At 51.2% G+C, this 20,094-nt stretch overlaps 1 protein-coding gene across 1 annotated transcript; it reads left to right on the top strand.

The window, feature by feature from the left end:
• The first annotated feature begins 1,874 nt into the window (after nucleotides 1-1,874).
• Nucleotides 1,875-19,829, top strand: LOC120391013 (keratin, type II cytoskeletal 8-like). The gene is made up of 9 exons (XM_039514191.1): nucleotides 1,875-2,207; nucleotides 4,844-5,052; nucleotides 8,110-8,170; nucleotides 8,406-8,501; nucleotides 10,263-10,433; nucleotides 11,246-11,371; nucleotides 15,284-15,504; nucleotides 17,261-17,316; nucleotides 19,786-19,829. Exons 1-9 carry the CDS (start codon nucleotides 1,875-1,877, stop codon nucleotides 19,827-19,829), a joined length of 1,317 nt encoding a protein of 438 aa, XP_039370125.1.
• Nucleotides 19,830-20,094: the final 265 nt, after the last annotated feature.

Genomic DNA, 20,094 nt, shown 5'->3' with positions numbered 1-20,094 from the left:
GTGGAGTCAGAGGTGAAAGCAAGCCAGTCCGGTCTGGTCCGGTGTACCGACAAAAGCCAGTACGCCGTGCCAGACTGGACCGGCTTCCGCGGCAGTGATTTAAAGGGCTCAGGGCTCCAGCCGCTGTGGGGAGCCCCGGGCCCTTTAAAGTGCCGCCGGAGCTCCGGCAGCCAGGCTCGGGCGGGGATTTAAAAGGCCCGGTGCTCTGGCAGCTGCGGGGAGCCTGGGCCCTTTAAATCCCCGCTGGAGCTCGAGCAGCCAGGGTCGGACGGGAATTTAAAGAGCCCGAAGCTCTTCGGCGGCCGGAGCCCCGGGCCCTTTAATTCACCCCTGAGCCCCAGAGCTCCCAGCCGCCTCTGCAGCTGGGAGCTCTGGGGTGATTTAAAGGTCCTGGGGCTCCCAGCCACAGCTGGAGCCCCAGGGCCTGTAAATCTTGAAAGGCCCCGCCCCTTCTGGTTGAGGCCCCGCCTTTTCTGGTTGAGGCCACGCCCCCGCCCAGGACTCCATCGTACCGGTAAGTCCTTTAAGTTACTTTCACCCCAAGTGGAGCTGAAAGTGGTGTCCAGAGCAGTCACATCGGAGCACTCTGGGACTCCTCCCGGAGGCCAATCCCATCGGATTACACAGCATTGTATCTACACTACCCCTAATTCAACCCGGGAAGGTTGATTCTAGCGCCACGCCGCTGGCTGAGGTGGAGTACAGGCTTTGATTTTAGATGGCCTTTAGGTCGGCAGACAGGGCTCGGTAGTGTAGACACACACATTATAAATTCAACCTAACGCGGCACATGTCGACCTAACACTGCTGTGTAGACCAGGCTAAGTAACAAACCAAGACTGTAGCCAGTTGGAAAATAACTTTTCTTCCTGTTAAAACTTGATGAAAATGAGACTTTTCACTGCAATGTTTCTAGGACTTTGTTTTTTTAATCCTTGCGGACCCCCACCTTCTGACCTGGAAGTGCCATTGTTGGGAATCAGCCTTGACAGTGATTATCTATCTATCTATCTATCTAATCGTTGACTATACAAGGTATATTATCATAGAGTTGTTTGAAAAATGCTAATTATTTTTCATGGGAAATTTAGAAAATATATTCATATTTTAAAGAAAATTCTCTCAAAAATGTTCCCTTTTCTGTTGAAAACCCAAAGCTGTTTTCAGTTTAGGCTAAAAACTATCGCTATTCAAAAACAAAGAACCAAAATGTGTTACTTAATTAAAAGCAGACAGAAAAAAGAACAATTGTACCAAACCATGCACATTTTTACTAAACAACAAACTAAAAATTACTTTTTGACTGAAACCCCAAAATTTTAACTACAAAACTGACAGAAAAGTGAAAACTTTTACTGAAAACTGAACATTTTTACTGATGGACAAATAACAAATATTACCAATTCTTTTCTCTATTGGGGAAAAAACCCAGGAAATTTTGACAGTTATGAAAATTTTCATTTGAACGAAAAGCTGCTCTTCATCGAAAATACGTCATGATGAAAATGTTTCCACAACCTCTAATAATTAGTAATGGAAGAGTTTGCAATGACTACCCAAACACAGCTGTTTGGCATGGACATGATAAAAGGAAGACTCCCTGTGGCTGAAAAGCTGAAGGTGTACAGTTTTCTCTCTGCTGGCTCTGAAGACGTTAACTAGGTTGGGCCCATGTTGATGAAGCAGGTGATGAACCGGGTTCAGTGAAGCTCCGCCCCTCCACTGCTGCACAGCCACTCAGGTGTGTCCCTGCCCTGGATATAAATCAGCCACCCTGGATATAAATCAGCACTGATCTCAGCCTTTACAGACCTTCCTCCAGCGCCTGCGACTGCCTACCAAGCACCTCCTCATTCTCCACCGGCGTCCTCAAAATGTCTGTCATCTCCATCAGGAAGAAGTACAGGAGTTCCCCCCACAGTTTCAGCAGCCAGTCCTATGCCTTCACTGGCCACCCCAGAATGAGCCCCGTGACTTATGCCATCTCCAGCGCCGGTGGCAGCAAATTCAGAGGAGCCAGGAGCCCCTTGGGGCTGGGGATGAGTGGTGGGGCCGGCATCGGGGGTAGTCTCGTAGCAGTGAACTTCAACCGGAGCCTGATGAATCCCATCGAGACTGGGCTCGACCCAGAGATCCAGCGCGTGAAAGCTCAGGAGAAAGAGCAGATCAAGACTCTCAACAATAAATTTGCCCACTTTATCGACAAGGTAAGCCTTGGCTCGTCGAACGCCAAGCGTCCTCTCTTTGACAGGTGGATCTGTGTTGTGAAGAGCTCTGTCGCCTTCCTTTCCTATACTTTTTACCTCATAAGAACAGGAGAAACCAGCGAAAACTGATTCATACAGCCCAACGGGCAGAGGTGGCAAGTTGCTAATATCTTGTTGTCAGCGGAATAAGTAAAGGCAATAAAGAGGGTTTAATCATTGTGCGACCTGTAGGGGATCGATATGGTACCAAAGATAATCAGCCTGAAGAGCTGTCACAGCCAATGCCAGAAGCTAGCTAGGCCTTATCTGATGCTCCAAAGGTTACCCTAAATGGGACGCTTTCAAGCAGACCCACCCAATGTTACAATTGCTGTCTATATTTTCAAAAGCGACTAGACTAGTCAGTTTTGGAGGGGCTCAACTTGAAATGCCATAAAGAGACTTCAGTTCCAGAGGTGGGCGCTCGGCGATTTGGGATAAAATCAACCCCCTTTAAGGGGTCTTAAGTTGAGCACCCAAAATCGCTATTCAGGCTTAGGTCTTCTAAACAGATTGGGGAAGATCGAGACTTTATAGGACTCAACTTGGGAAGCAAAAGAGGCTTCCCGGAACTAGTCAATATGTCTTTTGGTTCATGCTTGGAGTAATCAATGAGCATGCTACGATAAAGGCCAACCCTCTTTAATGCTTCTTTCTTATTGCTCCCACAGCCCGATGGCCGCATTGGCCATTAGTTCTCTAAATTATCTCTCTCATCCCTGAGGGGCAGATTATCCCATCTGTCCATTGTGGGGTTTCTTGCATCTTCCTTTGAAATAACTGGTACTGACCACTATGAGAGATGGGATACTGGACTGCATGGCTGTGGGTCTGATCCAGTCTGGGAATTCTTGGGTTCCTAAGTCTTCTCCTGGAAAAATGATCAGTTTTCCATGAGGACCAAATGTTTTCTCCAAGTAGATGTGTCCTGTAGCCATCTGTGGAAGGGAGTGAGGTTTGTCCTATTGCAATAATAATACTTCCTGAAGTGGAGAAAGATTAGTACATAGGGTATTCGTAGGAACAGGTTCTCCTCCCATAGATAAATTATCCTTCGTGGCTAAAGAATAAGGAGATGGGCCCAGTTCTCTAGTGTCAGAGTCATAGACTTTAAGGCCAGAAGTCAGACTGATGTTCTGATCAAAAGTCTCCTATGATCGGTTAATGAGGCTGTCAAGAGAGTCATTTTTGCTCTTAATTTGTTTTTAAAGGCAGTGTCTGTTTCAGCACAGTTTAATGCAGAGGCGCTGACTTTCTAATGTGCTGGGGGGGATGCTTGACCTCTGCTCTGCCCCAGGCCCTGCCCCCACTCCTCCCCTTCCCCAAGGCCCCACCCCGCCCTGCCTCTTCCCACCCTGCCCTGCCTCTTCCAACCCCGTTCTGCCCCCTCCCCCAAGTGCGCCCCCCTCACTCCTCCCCCTTCCCCCCCCCGGCACCTCTTGCACGCTGAGGAACAGCTGATCACGGGAGGTGCTGGGAGGGAGGGGGAGGATCCAGTTGGTGGGGCTGCTGGCAGACAGGAGGTGCTAGGGGGGAGGGGGTGCTCCAGCCCCAGAGCACCCACAAAGTCAGTCCCTATGGTTTAATGCTGGAAAGCCCTTTTCTCAGCCTGTGTGCAGATTCCCCGTCTCATGGACACAGCTGCTCAGGGAGCACAAACAATTCTGTCGGGGCATGTGTCAATATCTGGGCGTTGAGAAATTGTGAAACTGGAACTGTGAATGTGAAGAACAGTTGGCGTAGCTTGAATAAAAATGGGAAGCTCGTGGCACAAGGAAAATGTACTTGCGGCTGGAGTTGGTTGAATGCTATTCTTATTTATATTACAATAAAACCTTCCAGATCAGGGCCCTAGCGTGTCAGGTGCTGTACACACTAGAGCTGAGAGAAATTTTTTAGAAAAAGATTCAAGTTCAGTGACACCAAAACGTTTTGTTAATTCGTGTTGATTTCACTGAATGGTTTGTTTCAAAACATAACAAAACAATTAAAAAAATCGGTACAAAATGATTTCATGTTTCTGTTTGAAATGACATTTTGTTGCAAAATGTCCTTTAGTTTTATTTACTTTTTAAAAAAAATGTTTACAAATGGTCAAAAACATTTTAATTTTGTAGAAACGAGACTGCTTGTTCAATCCAAAATGAATATTATTTTTGACTTTTCGATTAGCCAAAAATTTCTATCTGACCCCCAAATAATTTTTTTCTGACTCTTTGAAATGGATAATGAACCAAAAAAAAAATCATTTGCCCAGTTCTAGTACAGATACACACAGCAAGAGATAATGCCCACCCCAACGAGCTTACAATCTAAATAATAGACAGACACAGGTCGGGAGGAGACACAGAGAGGGGAAGTGACTTGCCCAAGCTTACCCAGGTGCCAGCTCTCCACAGTCCTAAGCCAGTTGCTCAATGTACTGGAGCACACTGGCTCTGGTAAATCACCAGTTATATTTACACCCATTTTAATGATGGTTTTTTCCACTGCTGACGTGAAGCAAAGAGGCGTTAGTGTAGCTGAAAAGTCTGGCCTAAGGTCTCCCATGTGCATAGTCCCACCAGTCTGAGGATGCAGACTCCTTCTCTCCCCAGGTTCGCACACTGGAGCAGCAGAACCAGGTGTTGAAGACCAAGTGGAGCATCCTGCAGCGCGAGAAAACTGGACCCAGGAACATGGAAAACGTGTTCAAGGTGCATATCAACAGCTTGAAGAAGCAGCTGGAGGACCTGGGGCAACAGAGGGTTAGGCTGGAATCCGAGCGGGGCAACATGCAGGACCTTCTGGAAGAGTTCAAGCGAAAGTGAGTCCAAACTATGAAGCCGCCCATGGGGACTTTCTCACCACGCTGAAAGAATTGGGTAAAGATTCCAGCTAGGGTCCTTTGCACGTCCAGGCCTGGATCCATCAGCTATGGGAGAAGGAGGCCCTAAAGCAGAGGTGGACAAAATGTGGCCCATGGGCCACATCTGGCCTGAGGGACCGTCCTGCCTGGGCCTTGAGCTCCCAGCTGGGGAGGCTAGCCCCCGGCCCCTCCCTTGCTGTTCCCCCACCCCCACAGCCTCAGCTCCCGCCGGGCAGTGTGGCAGAGTAGCTGGCTCCAGCTGGGCAGCGCGGCTGCCAGTCCCGGTGCTCTGAGAGGCATGGTAAGGGGGCGGGGAGTTGGATAAGGGGCAGGGAGTCCCAGGGGGCAATCAGGGTACAGGGAGCAGAAGGCGGTTGGATGGGGCAGAGGTTTTGGAGGTAGTGGTCAGGGAACACAGGGGGTTGGACAGGCGTGGGAGTCCCAGGAGCATAGCTGTGGGTAGGGATCGGGGCAGTCAGGGGACAGGGAGCAGGGGGGTTGAATAGGAGTGGGGTCCCAGGGGGGCGGTTAGGGGTGGGGGGGTCTCAGGATGGGGCGGTCAGGGGACAAGGAGCGGGGAGGGTTGGATGGGTCAGGGGTTCTGAGCGGGGGCAGTCGGGAGGCGCATAGGGGGGCGGGGGCCAGGCTGTTTGGGGAGGCACAGCCTTCCCCACCCGGCCCTCCATACAGTTTCGGAACCCCGCTGTGGCCCTCAGGCCAAAAAGTTTGCCCGCCCCTGGTCTAAAGGCAAAACCTCTAACGGGATACTGCCTCCGTCGAAGCATTCGGACATGAATACTGCCTGGGTGCAGGCATCGTCCTTAGCTTTCATCTCCTCAGGGACGTGACTTTTCAGATGAACTCGGTCCATTATATCAATGGGCAAAATTGCAGTATGGTTAGTGTCTCCAGGCTCAGTGGGGGAGGGGGTCTTTTGCTCATAGTCACCCCAAGTCTAGCCCAGTAGAACGGGGAGAATATTTCCCCCTCCCCCTTGATTTTTTGGCACTATTAGTGAACTGAAAAAATGTATCATAGAATCATAGAATCATAGATCAGAAGGGACCAATATGATCATCTAGTCTGACCTCCTGCAAGATGCAGGCCACATTAGCTGATCTCCCCACTCCATTAGCAAGCGACCCCTGCCCCATGCTTCGGAGGAAGGCGAAAAACCTCCAGGGCCACAGCCAATCTACCCTGGAGGAAAATTCCTTCCCGACCCCAAATATGGCGGTCAGCTGAACCCCGAGCATGCGGGCAAGACTCTCCAGCCATACCCTCTGGAAAAAGGTTAAGAATAACATATCATTGACCCATTGTACTATTTACCAGTGTGGCACTTAATTAACCTATTGACTAAGCCCGGTATCCTATCATACCATCTCCTCCATAAACTTATCTAGCTTAGTCTTAAAGTCATGGAGGTCCTTCGCCCCCACTGTTTCCTTCGGAAGGCTGTTCCAGAATTGCACTCCTCTGATGGTTAGAAACCTTCGTCTAATTTCTAGCCTAAATTTCCTAACTGACAATTTATATCCGTTTGTCCTCGTGTCCACATTAGCACTGAGCTGAAATAATTCCTCTCCTTCCCTGGTATTTATCCCTCTGATATATTTAAAGAGTGTAATCATATCTCCTCTTATCCTTCTTTTGGTTAAGGAAAACAAACCGAGCTCCTCAAGTCTCCTTTCATATGACAGGCCTTCCATTCCTCGGACCATTCTAGTGGCCCTTCTTTGTACCCGTTCCAGTTTGAATTCATCCTTCTTAAACATGGGAGACCAAAACTGCACACAATACTCCAAATGAGGTCTCACCAACGCCTTATATAACGGGACTAGCACTTCCTTATCCCTACTAGAAATACCTCGCCTAATGCATCCCAATACCGCATTTGCTTTCTTAACGGCCACATCACATTGCCTGCTCATGGTCATCCTACGATCAACCAGGACTCCTAGGTCCTTCTCCTCCTCCGTTACTTGCAACTGGTGCGTCCCTAGCTTATAACTAAAATTCTTTTAGTTTGCACAGCTCTGATTCTCACCTCCATCATCTCTCTCAGCCGGAGGCGCCGACTTTCTAATGAGCTGGGGGGTGCTCAACCCCTACTCTGCCCCAGGCCCCGCCCCCACTCCAACCCCCATGGCCGCACCCCTGCCCTGCCTCTTCCTGCCCCCACTCCACTGCCCCATACCTCTTCCTGCCCCCTTCCTCCAAGGATGCCCCACCCTTGATCCTTCCCCTCCCCCCAGTGCCCTGTGTCCTGCACGGGACAGCTGATTGCAGCGCTGGGAGGGAGGGGAGGCCTTGGGAGGGAGAGGCGCTGGTCAGTGGGGCCGCCGACAAATGGGATGTGGGAGGCACTGGGGGGATAAGAAGGAGCTGATCGGGGAGGCTGAACACCCACCATTTTTTTCCCCCGTGGGTGCTCCACCCCCGGAGCACCCATGCTACACCAATGCCCATCCAGACTAGCTCCATCGCACCCCTGGTGGGTTTAAATCAGGCCCAGTATATCAAAGCCGGTCCATATTTCTATCCCCATGGTGCTTACAGGTTCCAACTCTGATCACGGCCCTATTGTGCTGGAGGCTGCGCAGCTACATCGTGAGCTACAGTCCCGGCCCTGAAAGGCTCATGGTGTAAACAGACAAAAGGCAGGAGGGGAAACGACTCGTCCAAGATCACACAGCAGGGCAGCGCCAAAGACAAGACTAGAGCCAAGCTTCCTTGAGTCCCAGTGCAGTGCCCTACTCACTAGGCTGCACCACCGCTCTCTTTTGCCAAGTCCTAAAGTTGACTTTTAGGGATGCCAGCAGCCACAGCTGCAACAGCAAAGGCCTGATAGTCACAGGCGGGGAACACCCACAGCTCCCACTGACTTCAGCTGAGGTTTTTTGGGGGCTCTGCAGAACATCCTCTGATGGTCCCCACATCTCAGTAGCTTCCGTAAGAGAATTAACTCCCAGCCACTCATACGTACCCTGATTCCCTCCCTCCTGCTCACAGGTACGAAGAAGAAATCAACGACCGGAGTGGGAGGGAGAATGAATTTGTCCTGCTTAAGAAGGTGAGTCCATGCTACTTCTGACTGGGTTTGGCGCTAGGCATCGGGCATTATTATTTATTTATTATGGGTATTGTGGGAGTGCCTGGCTGGGAGACCCGGTCATGGACGAGGACTCTGTTGTGCTAGGCTCTGTACAAACACGGAACAAAAAGATGGCCTCCTACCTCCAAAGAACTTCCAGTCTTAGTAACCAGGGTTGAAGACTGACTCACGGGTTCCCGGACTCTTTTCTCAGGATGTGGACGAGGCTTACATCAAGAAGCAGGAAATGGAGGTCAAGTGGCAAGATCTGACCGACGAAATCCACTTCCTGATGGAGCTTTATGCCAAGGCAAGTGACTTTTCTCTCCCTTGTCTACACTTTGTGGCAGCACAGAAGGTACGGGCTGCGTCCACGCTGGGGTGTGTGGCTACACGCGGCAGTGAAAGGCTCTAGCAGGGGGCAGGCAGTGGGACACTACACGGCTAATGCTAGCAGTGTAGATGGGGGACGCACTGCATGGATGCGTAGAATGCTGTGCAGGGTACAGGCCCAAAAGTTCTGGGCTGTCTTTACCTGCCTAAGCAGTGCCTCACCAGCTACACTGCTATTTATACCCATGCTAGGGGTGTGTGCAGTGTCTGTACATTTCCTGATGAATTCCATTGAGTAACACTGAGTTCCTGTAATGAAAGATCCTCCCATTCTAGAGAGCCAGAGGTGGTGTCTTTTTTTTTTTTTTAAAGGGGCAGACCTGCCTCCACGGTTCACTTGACTCTTTCAAACTAGCTGCAAAATTCCAGGCCAGATTTCAAGCCCCACAATGGTCAGGGGCTGTTTGGGGTTTGTTCAGGGCCCACAACTGGTATAAATAGTCACCAATTAATTCTTACAAAACTCCTCTGTCGTTAAGTGTCATACTCCCATTCTACAGACAGGAGAACTGAGACAGAATGACTCACCCAAGGCCACTTGGCATGAAAGTGGCGGAGATGGGATCAGAACTCAGGAGCTCCTCCGCTCAGCCCCTTAAGGGGTCGTCTATACTGCAAAAAACCCTGCCACAGCAAGTGTCCGAGTCCGGCTCTACAGATTTGGGCTCACAGAGTTCCCCCCTTGGCACTAAAAATACCCGTATAGACATTCCCATCGAGGCTGGAGTGCAGGTTCTGAAAGCCGGCAAGGGGTTTGTGTCTCAGACCCTGAGCTCTAGCCGGAGTGGGAACGTCTACACGGCTATTTTATAGCACTGTAGCGTGATCCTGAGTCTATAACCCCAGGCTCTCACATTTGCTGCCACGGGTCTTTTTTTGCAGTGTAGACATACCCTAAGACACTAGGCATATAGGGACTTCCATCTTCCAATAGACTTGAGTTCCATCTAATCCACTATCCTGTTTCTTACAGTAGCCAGCACCAGCTACTTGTAAGAAAAACAGAATTAGCAGATGTGGAATAATCTACCTCCATGTTAGGGCTCATCCTGACCTCTGACAGACAGAGATTGGCTTCACCCCTGAACCATGAGGTGTTAAATCCCTCCCTAAATTTGTCAGCGTAAACTGTTATAACTTTGGGTATTCTTCTCATCCCTATAAATGTTCCATCCCTTTTCGAATCTTGTGACGTTCTTGGCCTCACTAACTTCCTGTGGCAATGAGTTCTACAGGCGAACGACGTGCTGTGTGGAAAAAGTATTTTCTAGTCTGTATTTGGAATTTGCCACCCTTTAATTTTATGGAACGTACCCTTGTTCTTGTGTAAGGAGACCCCGATCGCCCTTCTCTAGACATTCATTATTATATATACTTTTATTGTGTCCCTCTTATTCGTCTCGTCTTGGAAGATAAACCATCCCAATTTTGTCAATCTCTTTTCATAAGAGTTTCTCCAGCCCCTTAATCATATTTCTCACCCTTCCCCGAACCCCTCTAATTCTGCAATATCCTTTTTGGAGGTGGGTTGACCAGTGGTGCACTCAGGGTCCAGAAGAGGCAGCAGCATTGATTTATATCAGCCTGGGGAGGGAGTTTCCATGGGAGCCGGCTGCAGGGATGTAGTTCAGTTCTCCGTCCTTCGCTGTAACGAATGAGGGTTTTCTTCGTCATGTAGGAGCTGCGCGAACTGCAGGCCAATGTAGAGATGTCCAACACCCCCGTTGTCATATCCGTGGACAGCAGTCCCAAGCTAGACGTGGACAGCATCATTGCGGAGGCCAGAGTGCAGTATGAGGAGATGGCTGAGAACAGCCAAGAGGAAGCCGAGAACAAGTATCGGATCATGGTGAGCGAGGCCCGTCTCTGCCCTGAGAGGCTGCTGTTTAGAAGGACAGGGTAGTGTGTGAGGCCTTGTCCATGTGAGAGAGAAGTGCCAATATGGAACCGGGCAAGCCGGGGCCCTAGACACCCCCTCAGAAGGCAGCGTCTTGGTTCCTTTGCCCGGCGGCTTCATCCCTTGCTTGGGGCGGTGCTGACAGCAGGAGTCCACCACCTAAGACCCACTTCTTTCTGCCACTCCTAGTCAGATGGGCTGCGGCCTTCCTCATCCCTGACCTACTGTTGTCAAGCAGGCAGGGGTCTATCGTGGGCTTTGTGTGCAAGGCCATCGCCCTGGTGGAGAGGTCTTCCTGCCACATAACCCCCTATGCTACCCCAACCAAAGAGCCTCTGTGACGGGCCTTTCCTGCCACCCCAGCTGAAGGTCTTGTGGGTGGGGTTCCCCTCAGCCACCCACTGAACCCTCTGAGAGCGCAGTGGAGTTAGGGGACTGCCACAAACGGGGGGGAACTTGGCTTTGCTCCATTGGGCCCCCTGATCCAGGAGGTTGGGGGAAACTGTTCCCCCATCTTCCTTGGCCGACCAAGGAGCAGTGCTGGAAGATAAGGCTGTTTCCTCCCTGACCCAGGACATTGGCTGCATAGATGACAATTCTGAGGGGAACCCTAATTTGTACTGTGCCCAGCTCTGCACCCTTGCTGGCAGTGAAGGGACACGGCATAGCTAGCATGAGGTTCTTCACTGAGGCTGCGAGTCTCACTTGTTTCTCTATATCCTGGTCTGGACTCAGGGTCTCCTTCTCTCTTCCCCCCTACGCAGTACGAGGAGATCCAGGAGAAAGCGGGCAGGCACGGGGAAGAGCTCCGTGCCACCAAGGCCGAGCTCAATGAGCTCAACTGGATGATCCAACGGATCCGGACGGAGATTGCGGCCCTGAAAGAACAGGTCGGCGAGGAAACAGCTGGGGATTCGCATGTGGAGGGAGGGGACCAAATCCAGCCCTGGGCGGGAGCTCTGCTGAAGTGATTCGGTGCCCACAGGGACAGATTTTCCAAGAGCTCGGCACACTGGGTGCATATAATCATAGAAACGTAGACCTGGAAAGGACCTTACGAGGTCATCTCGTCCAGCCCTGTGCTGAGACAGGACCAAGTCTACTCTAGAGCACCTCAACAGGAGTTTGTCTAAACCTGTTACCTCCCTTGGCAACCTGTTCTAATGCTTAACTATCCTTACACTTAGAAAGCTTCCCCTCATCTCTCACCTAACTCTCCCGATTACTTCTTGTCCATGCTGGATACTGGGGCTCTCTTGAAAACCCATCACCCAGCACGTGAAGATCAGCACCTCCTTGTCCTTTTCTCCATCCATTCTTTTGGAGAGACCTTGAGGCAGGAGTGTCAGAATGGGGGGAGGAGGCCAGGGGGCCATGGGCCTCCCACTTTTTACTGGCCATAAGGGGCGAACAATGGGTGAGGGAGGGAGCGGAGAGTAGTGAGTGTGGGGGGTGGGCTCTTGGGCCGAAGTGGCAGTGCAAGGGCAGGGACTCGGGGAGAAGGGACGGTGGGGGGCAGAGTCTCGGGGACAGAGCAGCACGGAGGGGCAGGACCACGGTTTGGGCACCTGTGGCTCCCCCCACTTTTAGGGTGCTTGTGCCACCCCTTCCTTGAGGCCATGTGACCAGGGAAAGGGACTTCCCTTTAGGCTTCTTGCCGTGTGTCTGACTTTCTCTCTAACGACAGTCGGGCTCGGGGACCCAGTCACAATGTGATTCTATTCTGTAGTGTGGGCAGGATGTTAATTGTGTCCTGAATGTGACCAGTGCATGCATTGGTTAGGACAGTGACTGCATTCCCATCTATCTCTTCAGGGGTGACTTGATTACAGTCTGTAGGTACCTACATGGGGAAAGGTGATAAAGTGGATTGTGGAAATTATCGTGGTATCTCCCTCCTAGCCATTGCAGGCAAAGTTCTGGCGCGGATCTTTGCAACCCGCCTTCTGCCCCGGTCAGAAGAAATCTTACCAGAGTCACAGTGGTTTCTGACCATGTCGTGGAACTGTGGATACGATCTTCACAGCACGGCAGCTGCAAGAAAAGTATTGAGAGCAAAACCGACCGCTGTACATGGCTTCTATTGATCTAACTAAAGCCTTTGTTTCAGTGAATTGCCCTGCCCTCTGGACTGTACTTTCTGAGAGTGGATGTCCTGATAAATACATCAATGTCCTACAGTTGCTTCATGATAACATGAAAGTGACTGTTCTGAGTGGCACCGGCTCCTGGAGCCAACCTTTCAAAGTACAAACAGGAGTCAAACAGGGCTGTATCATCGCTCCAACCATGTTTGCGGGTTTTATTGCCATCATTCTGTACCTAATTGCTGGGAAGTTTACAGCTTGCGTTGAAATCATTTACAGAATGGACGGGAAGCTGTTCATGCTTAGCAGGCTGAAAGCCGAGAGTAAGATCTCCACAACATCTATTGTGGAACTTCAGTATGCTGATAACAACGCAATCTTTGCCCACTCGGAGAAAGATCTCCAAACTATCTTGAATGTGTTTGCTGATGTATACGCATGTCTTGGTTTCACTCTTAATATCAAGAAGACTAAATTGCTCTATCAGGCCTCTCCAAATGAGGTATTACGTGCCCCATCTATCAAAATCAGTGGAGTGGTGCTGGAGAATGTTGATCATTTTCTCTACTTTGGAAGTCATCTTTCATCCAAGGCAGATATTGATGCAGAAATTCAGCATTGCCTGAGCTGTGCCAGTGTAGCTTTTTCTCGTTTACGGCACTGGGTTTTTGAAGATCACAACATTCGAACAGACGCCAAGCTTCTTGTTTATCAAGCTGTTAATTCCCAACACTGTTGTATGGGTCCGAAACTTGGACAACCTATAGACACCACTCGAAAGTCCTTGAGAGGCACCATCAACGCTGCCTACGTAAGATTCTGAAGATCAAGTGGGAAGACAGGCGCACCAATATTAGTTTTCTGGAAGAGGCAAAGATCACCTGTTACAGGGTGGCACAAGTTTCCTTCTTGTCCCTGAGCCCTATGCTTGGGCTGGCCAAAGAAAGGGTCTCAGACACCTCTTGCAGGTGCTTCACCCGTGTTCTTTTATTTACGGTGGCTGTACAGTCCCAATTTCCCCCAACACCTGTCCCAGCTCCGACCGCTCACTGGGTCCTCTGACCTTTGAGGCTTGTGTCAGCCAGCAGAGACAGAGCTTCAACCCTCCTATCTTCCTGTCTGGCTTCCCCCTCCCTGAGCTTTTCCCTGGGTTTATAGTCTTCCCAGTCATCAACCCAGCTGGTTCCACTAGGCTCAGCAGATCACCCTGAACCTGCCCTCGTTAGAAACTGCAGCTGGGCTCCCAGCTAAGGGTCTTGGCCCATACACCCGGCCACCCTAAGGAGAAACCGGCTTTTTAGCAGGGCACCCAAAGATTTTATACCTCTGCCCTGCGACACCACCAGTATCGAAGCAATGATCATCCGTCAGCAATTCCACTGGACTGGTCACATTGTCCGGACGCCAGACCATCGCCTCCCAAAACAGGTCCTGTACTCTCAGCTGAAAGAAGGGCACCATAACTTAGATGGACAATGGAAGCATTATAAGGACTTGCTGAAGGACAACCTACAAAAGTGAAATATTGACATTGACACTTGGAAGACACTTGCCCAGGATCGCTTAAAATGGAGCGAAGTCCTACCTGATGGTCCCCTGCATTTGGAACTTGCTCGCCGACAAGCTGAAGAGGACAAGAAGCGCAGGAGGAAGGAGACCATGACTGGAAGCCAGTCTCAACAGCCTCCTGCTGAGCCTGAAAACATCTGCCCTCATTGTAATAGAACTTGCGGCTCAAGGATTGGCCTTATTAGCCACCCGAGGACCCATAACGCCCATGGAAGATGATCATACTCGGTAACTAGTGATCGTCCATCATCATCACATGGGGGAACGAATATTTGATAATGGGCTCCTCAATCTAGCAGGCAAAAGCTAACAAGATCCAAAGGCTACAAATTCAGACTGGAAATAAGGGGCAGATTTTTAACAGTGAGGGTAATTAACTATTGGAACGATTTGTGGTGGATTCTCCATCATTGGACACTTTAAAATCAGGATCAGATGTTTTTTCTAAAACATCTGCTCTAGTTCAAACAGGAAGTATTTGGGGGGGAATTCTATGGGCCATGTAACACAGGAGGGCAGACTAGCTGATCAAAATGGTCCTCTCTGGCTTTAGAATATCTGTCTCTCTGTCTCTCTCTGACCTGCTGGGGATCTATCTCAGCCCCTTACAATCTTGGTTACTGTGCTGGACTGGGACTCAGGAGATCTGATTTAAATTCCCAGTTCCCACATTGTAAATGTCAAAACAAAACATTTTGGCTTTTTCTGTTGTTGTTTTATTGGTTTTCGTCTGAAGCGATTCAGTGAATGGATCCCGAAGTCACAAAATATTTCAGCTGATGTGAATTTGCATTTTGCAGTGAAAAATAAGTGTTGGATGAAAAATGTCACCCACCTCTCATCTCCTCCTGATCTCTAATACTAGAGACTGGATTAAGCCCTGATACGTAAGCCTTAATACCCCTTCCAAAATGTGTGTTGTCAGTTATAAGGACCCTACCTCTCTTCTGGTGCTTACTTCTTTTCTTGATGGGAAATTTCCACTTACACAGTAACTAGCTGTCTTTGGAGATGCCCACATGATGGGTGAGTTGGCCTTAGAATGCCCCAGCTGATTTCTGCTGTAAGCTGCACCCTTTCCTCCATAGATAGCTCCAAGGAGAGACCTAGGTCTCAAGGGAAACCTGTCAAATGTCTCTTTTGTAGAATGCCAGGCTGGAGGCGGACATTGTCCAGGCTGAGGAGCAAGGCAAGATCGCCGTGGCGGATGCTTCAGAGAAGCTGCAGAAGTTGGAACAAGCCCTGCAGACGGCCAAGCAGGAAATGGCGGTCCAGCTGCGGGAGTATCAGGCGCTGATGAACCTCAAACTGGCGCTGGATATCGAGATCGCCACCTACAGCAAGCTGCTGGAAGGAGAGGAGAGCAGGTGGGCTTTGGGAAGGGATGGCGTGTGTCATGATTGGATGGCTCTCCCCCACACCCAACAATGGGAGAACCAATGAGAGAGCTGAGTACCCTAGGCCAGCCCCCAGTGCCAGAAAGTAGGCTTCTATGTGGTGCACCTGTCTGTCTGTCTCTGAACTAGGTGGATTAACCCTTTGATTGCTAACCTCTCTCTGGGAAAGAAGCTCAGGTGGGTTTGGAAGGGGGGCAGGCGGCACACGATGCGATTGGATGCCTTCTCCTGGTGGGAGGGCCAATCAGAGAGACCAGATGAGTCCAGTCCTTATGCACTGGCCCCAACAGGCCAGGCCAGTCCAGTGCTAGGTTTATTTTGACCAAGGTTGCCATGTCATCGGAGGAGACGGGTTTGTGATTGAGCTGTACAAATTAAGTTCCTCTGGGCTGCATCACGAAGACCTCTATTTCCGAGAGTACCACGGGGCACCACATGCCTCTGCTTTTCACAGCTTTCTCCTTAACTCTGCCCTCAAATTTAGCTGAAGTTGCAGAAACAAGCAGACTGGAAATTAGTTTAGCTGTGCGGGACAAAGTGGACATTGTGTGTGTGTGGAGAATCTTTGGAGGAGCCACTTGGTCGGCCTGTACATATTCTGCTTCTGTTTCAGGGTGACTCCCCCCAATAAACTGTACTTGACCCGTAATTATCTCTTAACCCGGGGCTGCTGGTCCTTTAACTGCGGGTGCACAACAACGTTCTGATGTATGTGCAGGGCCGGCTCCAGTGTTTTTGCTGCCCAAAGCGGTGGGGGAAAAAAAAAAAGGCCGTGATCGGCGGCACTTTGGCGGCAGCTCTATCGCCGCCGCTTCAGTCTTCGGTGGCAATTTGGTGGCCGGTCCTTCCCTCTGAGAGAGACTGAGGGACCCGCTGCCGAAGAGCCGGACATGCCGCCCCTTTCCGTTGGCCTGCTCCAAGCACCTGCTTGCTGAGCTGGTGCCTGGAGCCGGCCCTGTGTGTGTGATTAGTCACACGCAGGGTGACCAGACAGCAAGTGTGAAAAATCGGGACGGGGTGGGGGGTAATAGGAGCCTATATAAGAAAAAGACCCTACAATCAGGACATCTGGTCACCCTAGACGGCATTCTATGGAGATAATTGTTCATGCAGAAGCGTGCCAGCCGCTTCCCAGCTGAGCACTGGACACCTTCCCTTAGGGTGGTATGTTACGCAGGCAGCCTCTGTCTGCGGCTGTGATAAATCAGGGGTGAAATGCCTTCCCGGGGAGTGAGTCATGGAGTCAGTGAGGTGCCAAATGGCTGGGCTTTAACTCGGTTCCCAGCAATCTATATCCTTTACAAGCCAGCCTCATGCAGTGGATGAAATGGAGTAAAGCAGCTGGGATCTCGTGTGTTCTAATCCCAGGTTAGCTGCTGCCTCACTGTGAGCTTAGGGCAGGTCACTTAACCGCTCATTAGTAACATAAGGATAATGATCTCGTAAGAAATATTTCTACCTACCTAGGGCTTCACTCTGGTGGCTATGCAGCATGCTAATTCTCTGCTCAAATCTTCTTGGGTAGAGCCCCGGTCCTTCTACTTCACAATACAGGCCCTTATTGATTGAGCCAAAGGAGAATCTCTGTTAGCTGCTAGCAGTATGGGGCTCGTGACACACAGATGAACTGTTCTGAGTCTGTGACAGTGGCTCGCACGCACAGCACTAACTGTGTCCTTCTCTGCACCCCACCCGCACTAAGTTTTGTCATTCTTCCACTTTGCAGATTGGATTCCAGGATGCAAAACCTGAGCATTCTGACCACGACAACCGGCTATTCTAGTAAATATATTTCACTGGGACACCGGGGAGGAGTCGGGCAGCAGGGCAGCCCGTAGACCGGGACAAAATCCCAGCCGCATAGCGGTGCTGGACTTTACTAGCCAGTGGGAGTTTGGCGCATGCAGGGAGAGCAGAATATGAGAGACAGCTTCTGTCACGTGGGTCGGAGAGGAGACATTTGCCCTTTGTGATTCACTAAGGTCCTGATCCTGTGAGCTGCAGAACATACCCCACTGTCGACAATCACATCCGGTGCCATAGGGGTGGGAACTATGGGAGCGTGGGGTGCTGCAGCACCCCCAGGTTTTGCACGGGGTCCCGCCTGTTGGCCCTGTGCCATTGGTCCTGGCTGCTGCCCCATGTCAAGGAGCCTGGCTGCCATGCAGGGTCCCGGCCATAGGCGCCGACTTCCCCTTTGCCTGGTGGGTGCTCGACCCCACCCCTGCCCCAGCCCCTGCCCTTGCCCTGCCCTCATTCCACCCCCTTCCCCCAAGTCCCCCCCCACCCCGTATCTTCTCCGCCTCCTCCCCTGAGTGCGCTGCATCCCTGCTCCTCTCCCTCCCTCTTGGAAAGTCCTAAGCAGGGCCGCCCGCCGGGGGGGGGGGGGGCAAGTGGGGCAATTTGCCCCAGGCCCCCACAAAAGTTTTTCTGGGCCCCTGGAGTGGGGTCCTTCACTCGCTCTGGGGGTCCCGGAAAACTCTCGTGGGGCCCGGGCCCCCAGAGCTTCCTCCGCTCCGGGTCTTCGGCGGCAATTCAGCAGAGGGGGGTCCTTCCGCCCCGGGACCCGCTGCCGAAGTGCCCTGAAGACCCTGCGGTGGGGGGGTCCTTCTGCCCCGGGACCCGCCGCCGAAGTGCCCCGAAGACCCCGCGGTGGGGGGGTCGTTCCGCCCCGGGACCCGCTGCCGAAGTGCCAGGTCTTCAGTGGCAATTCGGCGGTGGGGGCCCCCAGCTGCCGAAGACCCCAGGCCCCCTTAATCCTCTGGGCGGCCCTGGTCCTAAGTGACGCCAAACAGTTGTTAGGTGGCGAGGGGACGGGAAGCGCTGGGAGGGAGGGGAGGAGCGGGGATGCGGTGTGCTCGGGAGCGAGGGGGGGGGGGAGAAGAACGGGGGGGGGGAGCTTGGCTGCCAGTAGGTGTGGAGCACCTGCTAATTTTTCCCTGTGGCTGCTCCAGCCCCGGAGCACCCACGGAATCGGCACCTCTGGTCCCGGCTGCCGCCCCCTGTCCCCCGGGGTCCCAGCTGCTGCCCCACGCCTGGAGTGCTGGTTGCCATCCCTGTGCCGGGGGCTCCATGCCGGCCCCGCACCCAGGGTCCTGGCTGCTGGCCCCACGCCCGGGGCAAGGGGGGTTGGCGTTCAGCACCCCAACTATTAAAAGTGTTCCAGTGCCATTGTCCGGTGCTGGGACCGTCGGCTAGATTCTGACCTTTTCTGGCCTCGTGTTTGCTTAAACTCTCATCCCCAGGGCAATCAGGTTAATGACAAAAAAAGTCCATCTACTGCCTTCAGTTTCCCCCATGCCATCCCATTGGCTGAGATGGCAGGATATAGACAAAGGCCCGGCCTGGCTGGTGGGTGCTCCTTGTTCTCTGCTTCACTAGAATGGGTCTGAGGTGTCGTCCACATTCACAGAGCTGGGAAGCTTGCCGGTGGCCGAAATTTCATGTACCCATTTTTTTTTCCTGGCAAAACACGGCTTTTTGACCAATGTGTAACTTTTCCATGGAAATTTTCCATTCTGGCTGAAATTTTCTGGTTTATAGAAACTGAAAAATTTGGGTCAAGTTTTTGGAGTTTTGTAAAAAAAAAAAAAATTCTTTTTTTTTGGTTTCAGTTTTCCGTACATTTTGTTTGGTCGGTTTAGAAAACTGAACGTTTGTACCAAAATGTGGCTTTAGAAAAAACAAACATTGTTTTGGTTTGGGATGGTTTTTTTGGTTTGTTTTTAAATTGAAAAGCCTCAAAATGTTCCATGGGAAAGTCTGAAAAAAAATCATAAATAGAAAAGATTTCCTAGAGTGTGTTTCATCCCACTCAAGTCTCGGTGGCGGCAGGCGGGATTGAACCGGGGACCTTAGTACATGGCCATTAGCTAAGGCTGTAGAGCAGACTAATGTTATCTCTTTTTCTAAGTCATCTCCATACCACTAGCTTGGTCAGAACACCACACACCTTCTGGGTGTGGGTTACATAAGCAAAGTGGAGCCTGTAGCAGAGAGCCCCTTCTAATGGCTGCTGATGCAACCAGTAAGCTGTGGTTAATGCATATAGACCACATCTGGCCCATCCCTCTGACCTTGCGTGGTCACTGTCCTGGCCTGTGATCTGGGATGGTGGGTCTGTCTCCTACAGGTGTTGTCCTTGAGCATGCTTGATTCTTCCCCTCCTTAGCACTGCCCTGATCAGTTGTTTTTGGGATGCAGGGTTGGAAGCTCGTCAGCTAATGCACCCATCTCCTTCTTCTCTTCCAGGTGGGATGAGCACAAGATTCCCTGGCAAATTTGGCAGCTCGTAAGCGTTGGTGCTGCCCCCGGTTCCTCCCCCTGGAAAGGCTGACTGAGAAAAATAAACCTGGGGATGGAAAATTGGTGTCCTGCTTCCTCAGGTGTCCTCTGCTACGTTAGAGTTGTGATACCTGAATGGGGAGGGGAGCTCCCTTTGATGGACACCCAGCCAGCCAGTTAGCTGTACAATCCCTCTTGGTTTGTTCTCTGCTTGTTTTACCTGTAAAGGGTTAACAAGCCCAGGAGTGAAAGACAAGGAGTGGGCACCTGACCAAA

The sequence above is a fragment of the Mauremys reevesii genome, linkage group 25, assembly GCF_016161935.1.
Source record: "Mauremys reevesii isolate NIE-2019 linkage group 25, ASM1616193v1, whole genome shotgun sequence".
NCBI classification, from domain to species: Eukaryota; Metazoa; Chordata; order Testudines; family Geoemydidae; genus Mauremys; species Mauremys reevesii.
The sequence above is the reverse complement of the archived record's forward strand: the minus strand, read 5'-3'. Positions and strand labels throughout refer to the sequence as shown.

Coding starts and splice junctions, on each gene's coding strand:
- LOC120391013 (XM_039514191.1), top strand. CDS start 1,875: ATGTCTGTCATCTCCATCAGGAAGAAGTACAGGAGTTCCCCCCACAGT. Junction 5,053..8,109: donor CTGGAAGAGTTCAAGCGAAA/GTGAGTCCAAAC, acceptor TCCTGCTCACAG/GTACGAAGAAGAAATCAACG. Junction 8,171..8,405: donor AATTTGTCCTGCTTAAGAAG/GTGAGTCCATGC, acceptor CTCTTTTCTCAG/GATGTGGACGAGGCTTACAT.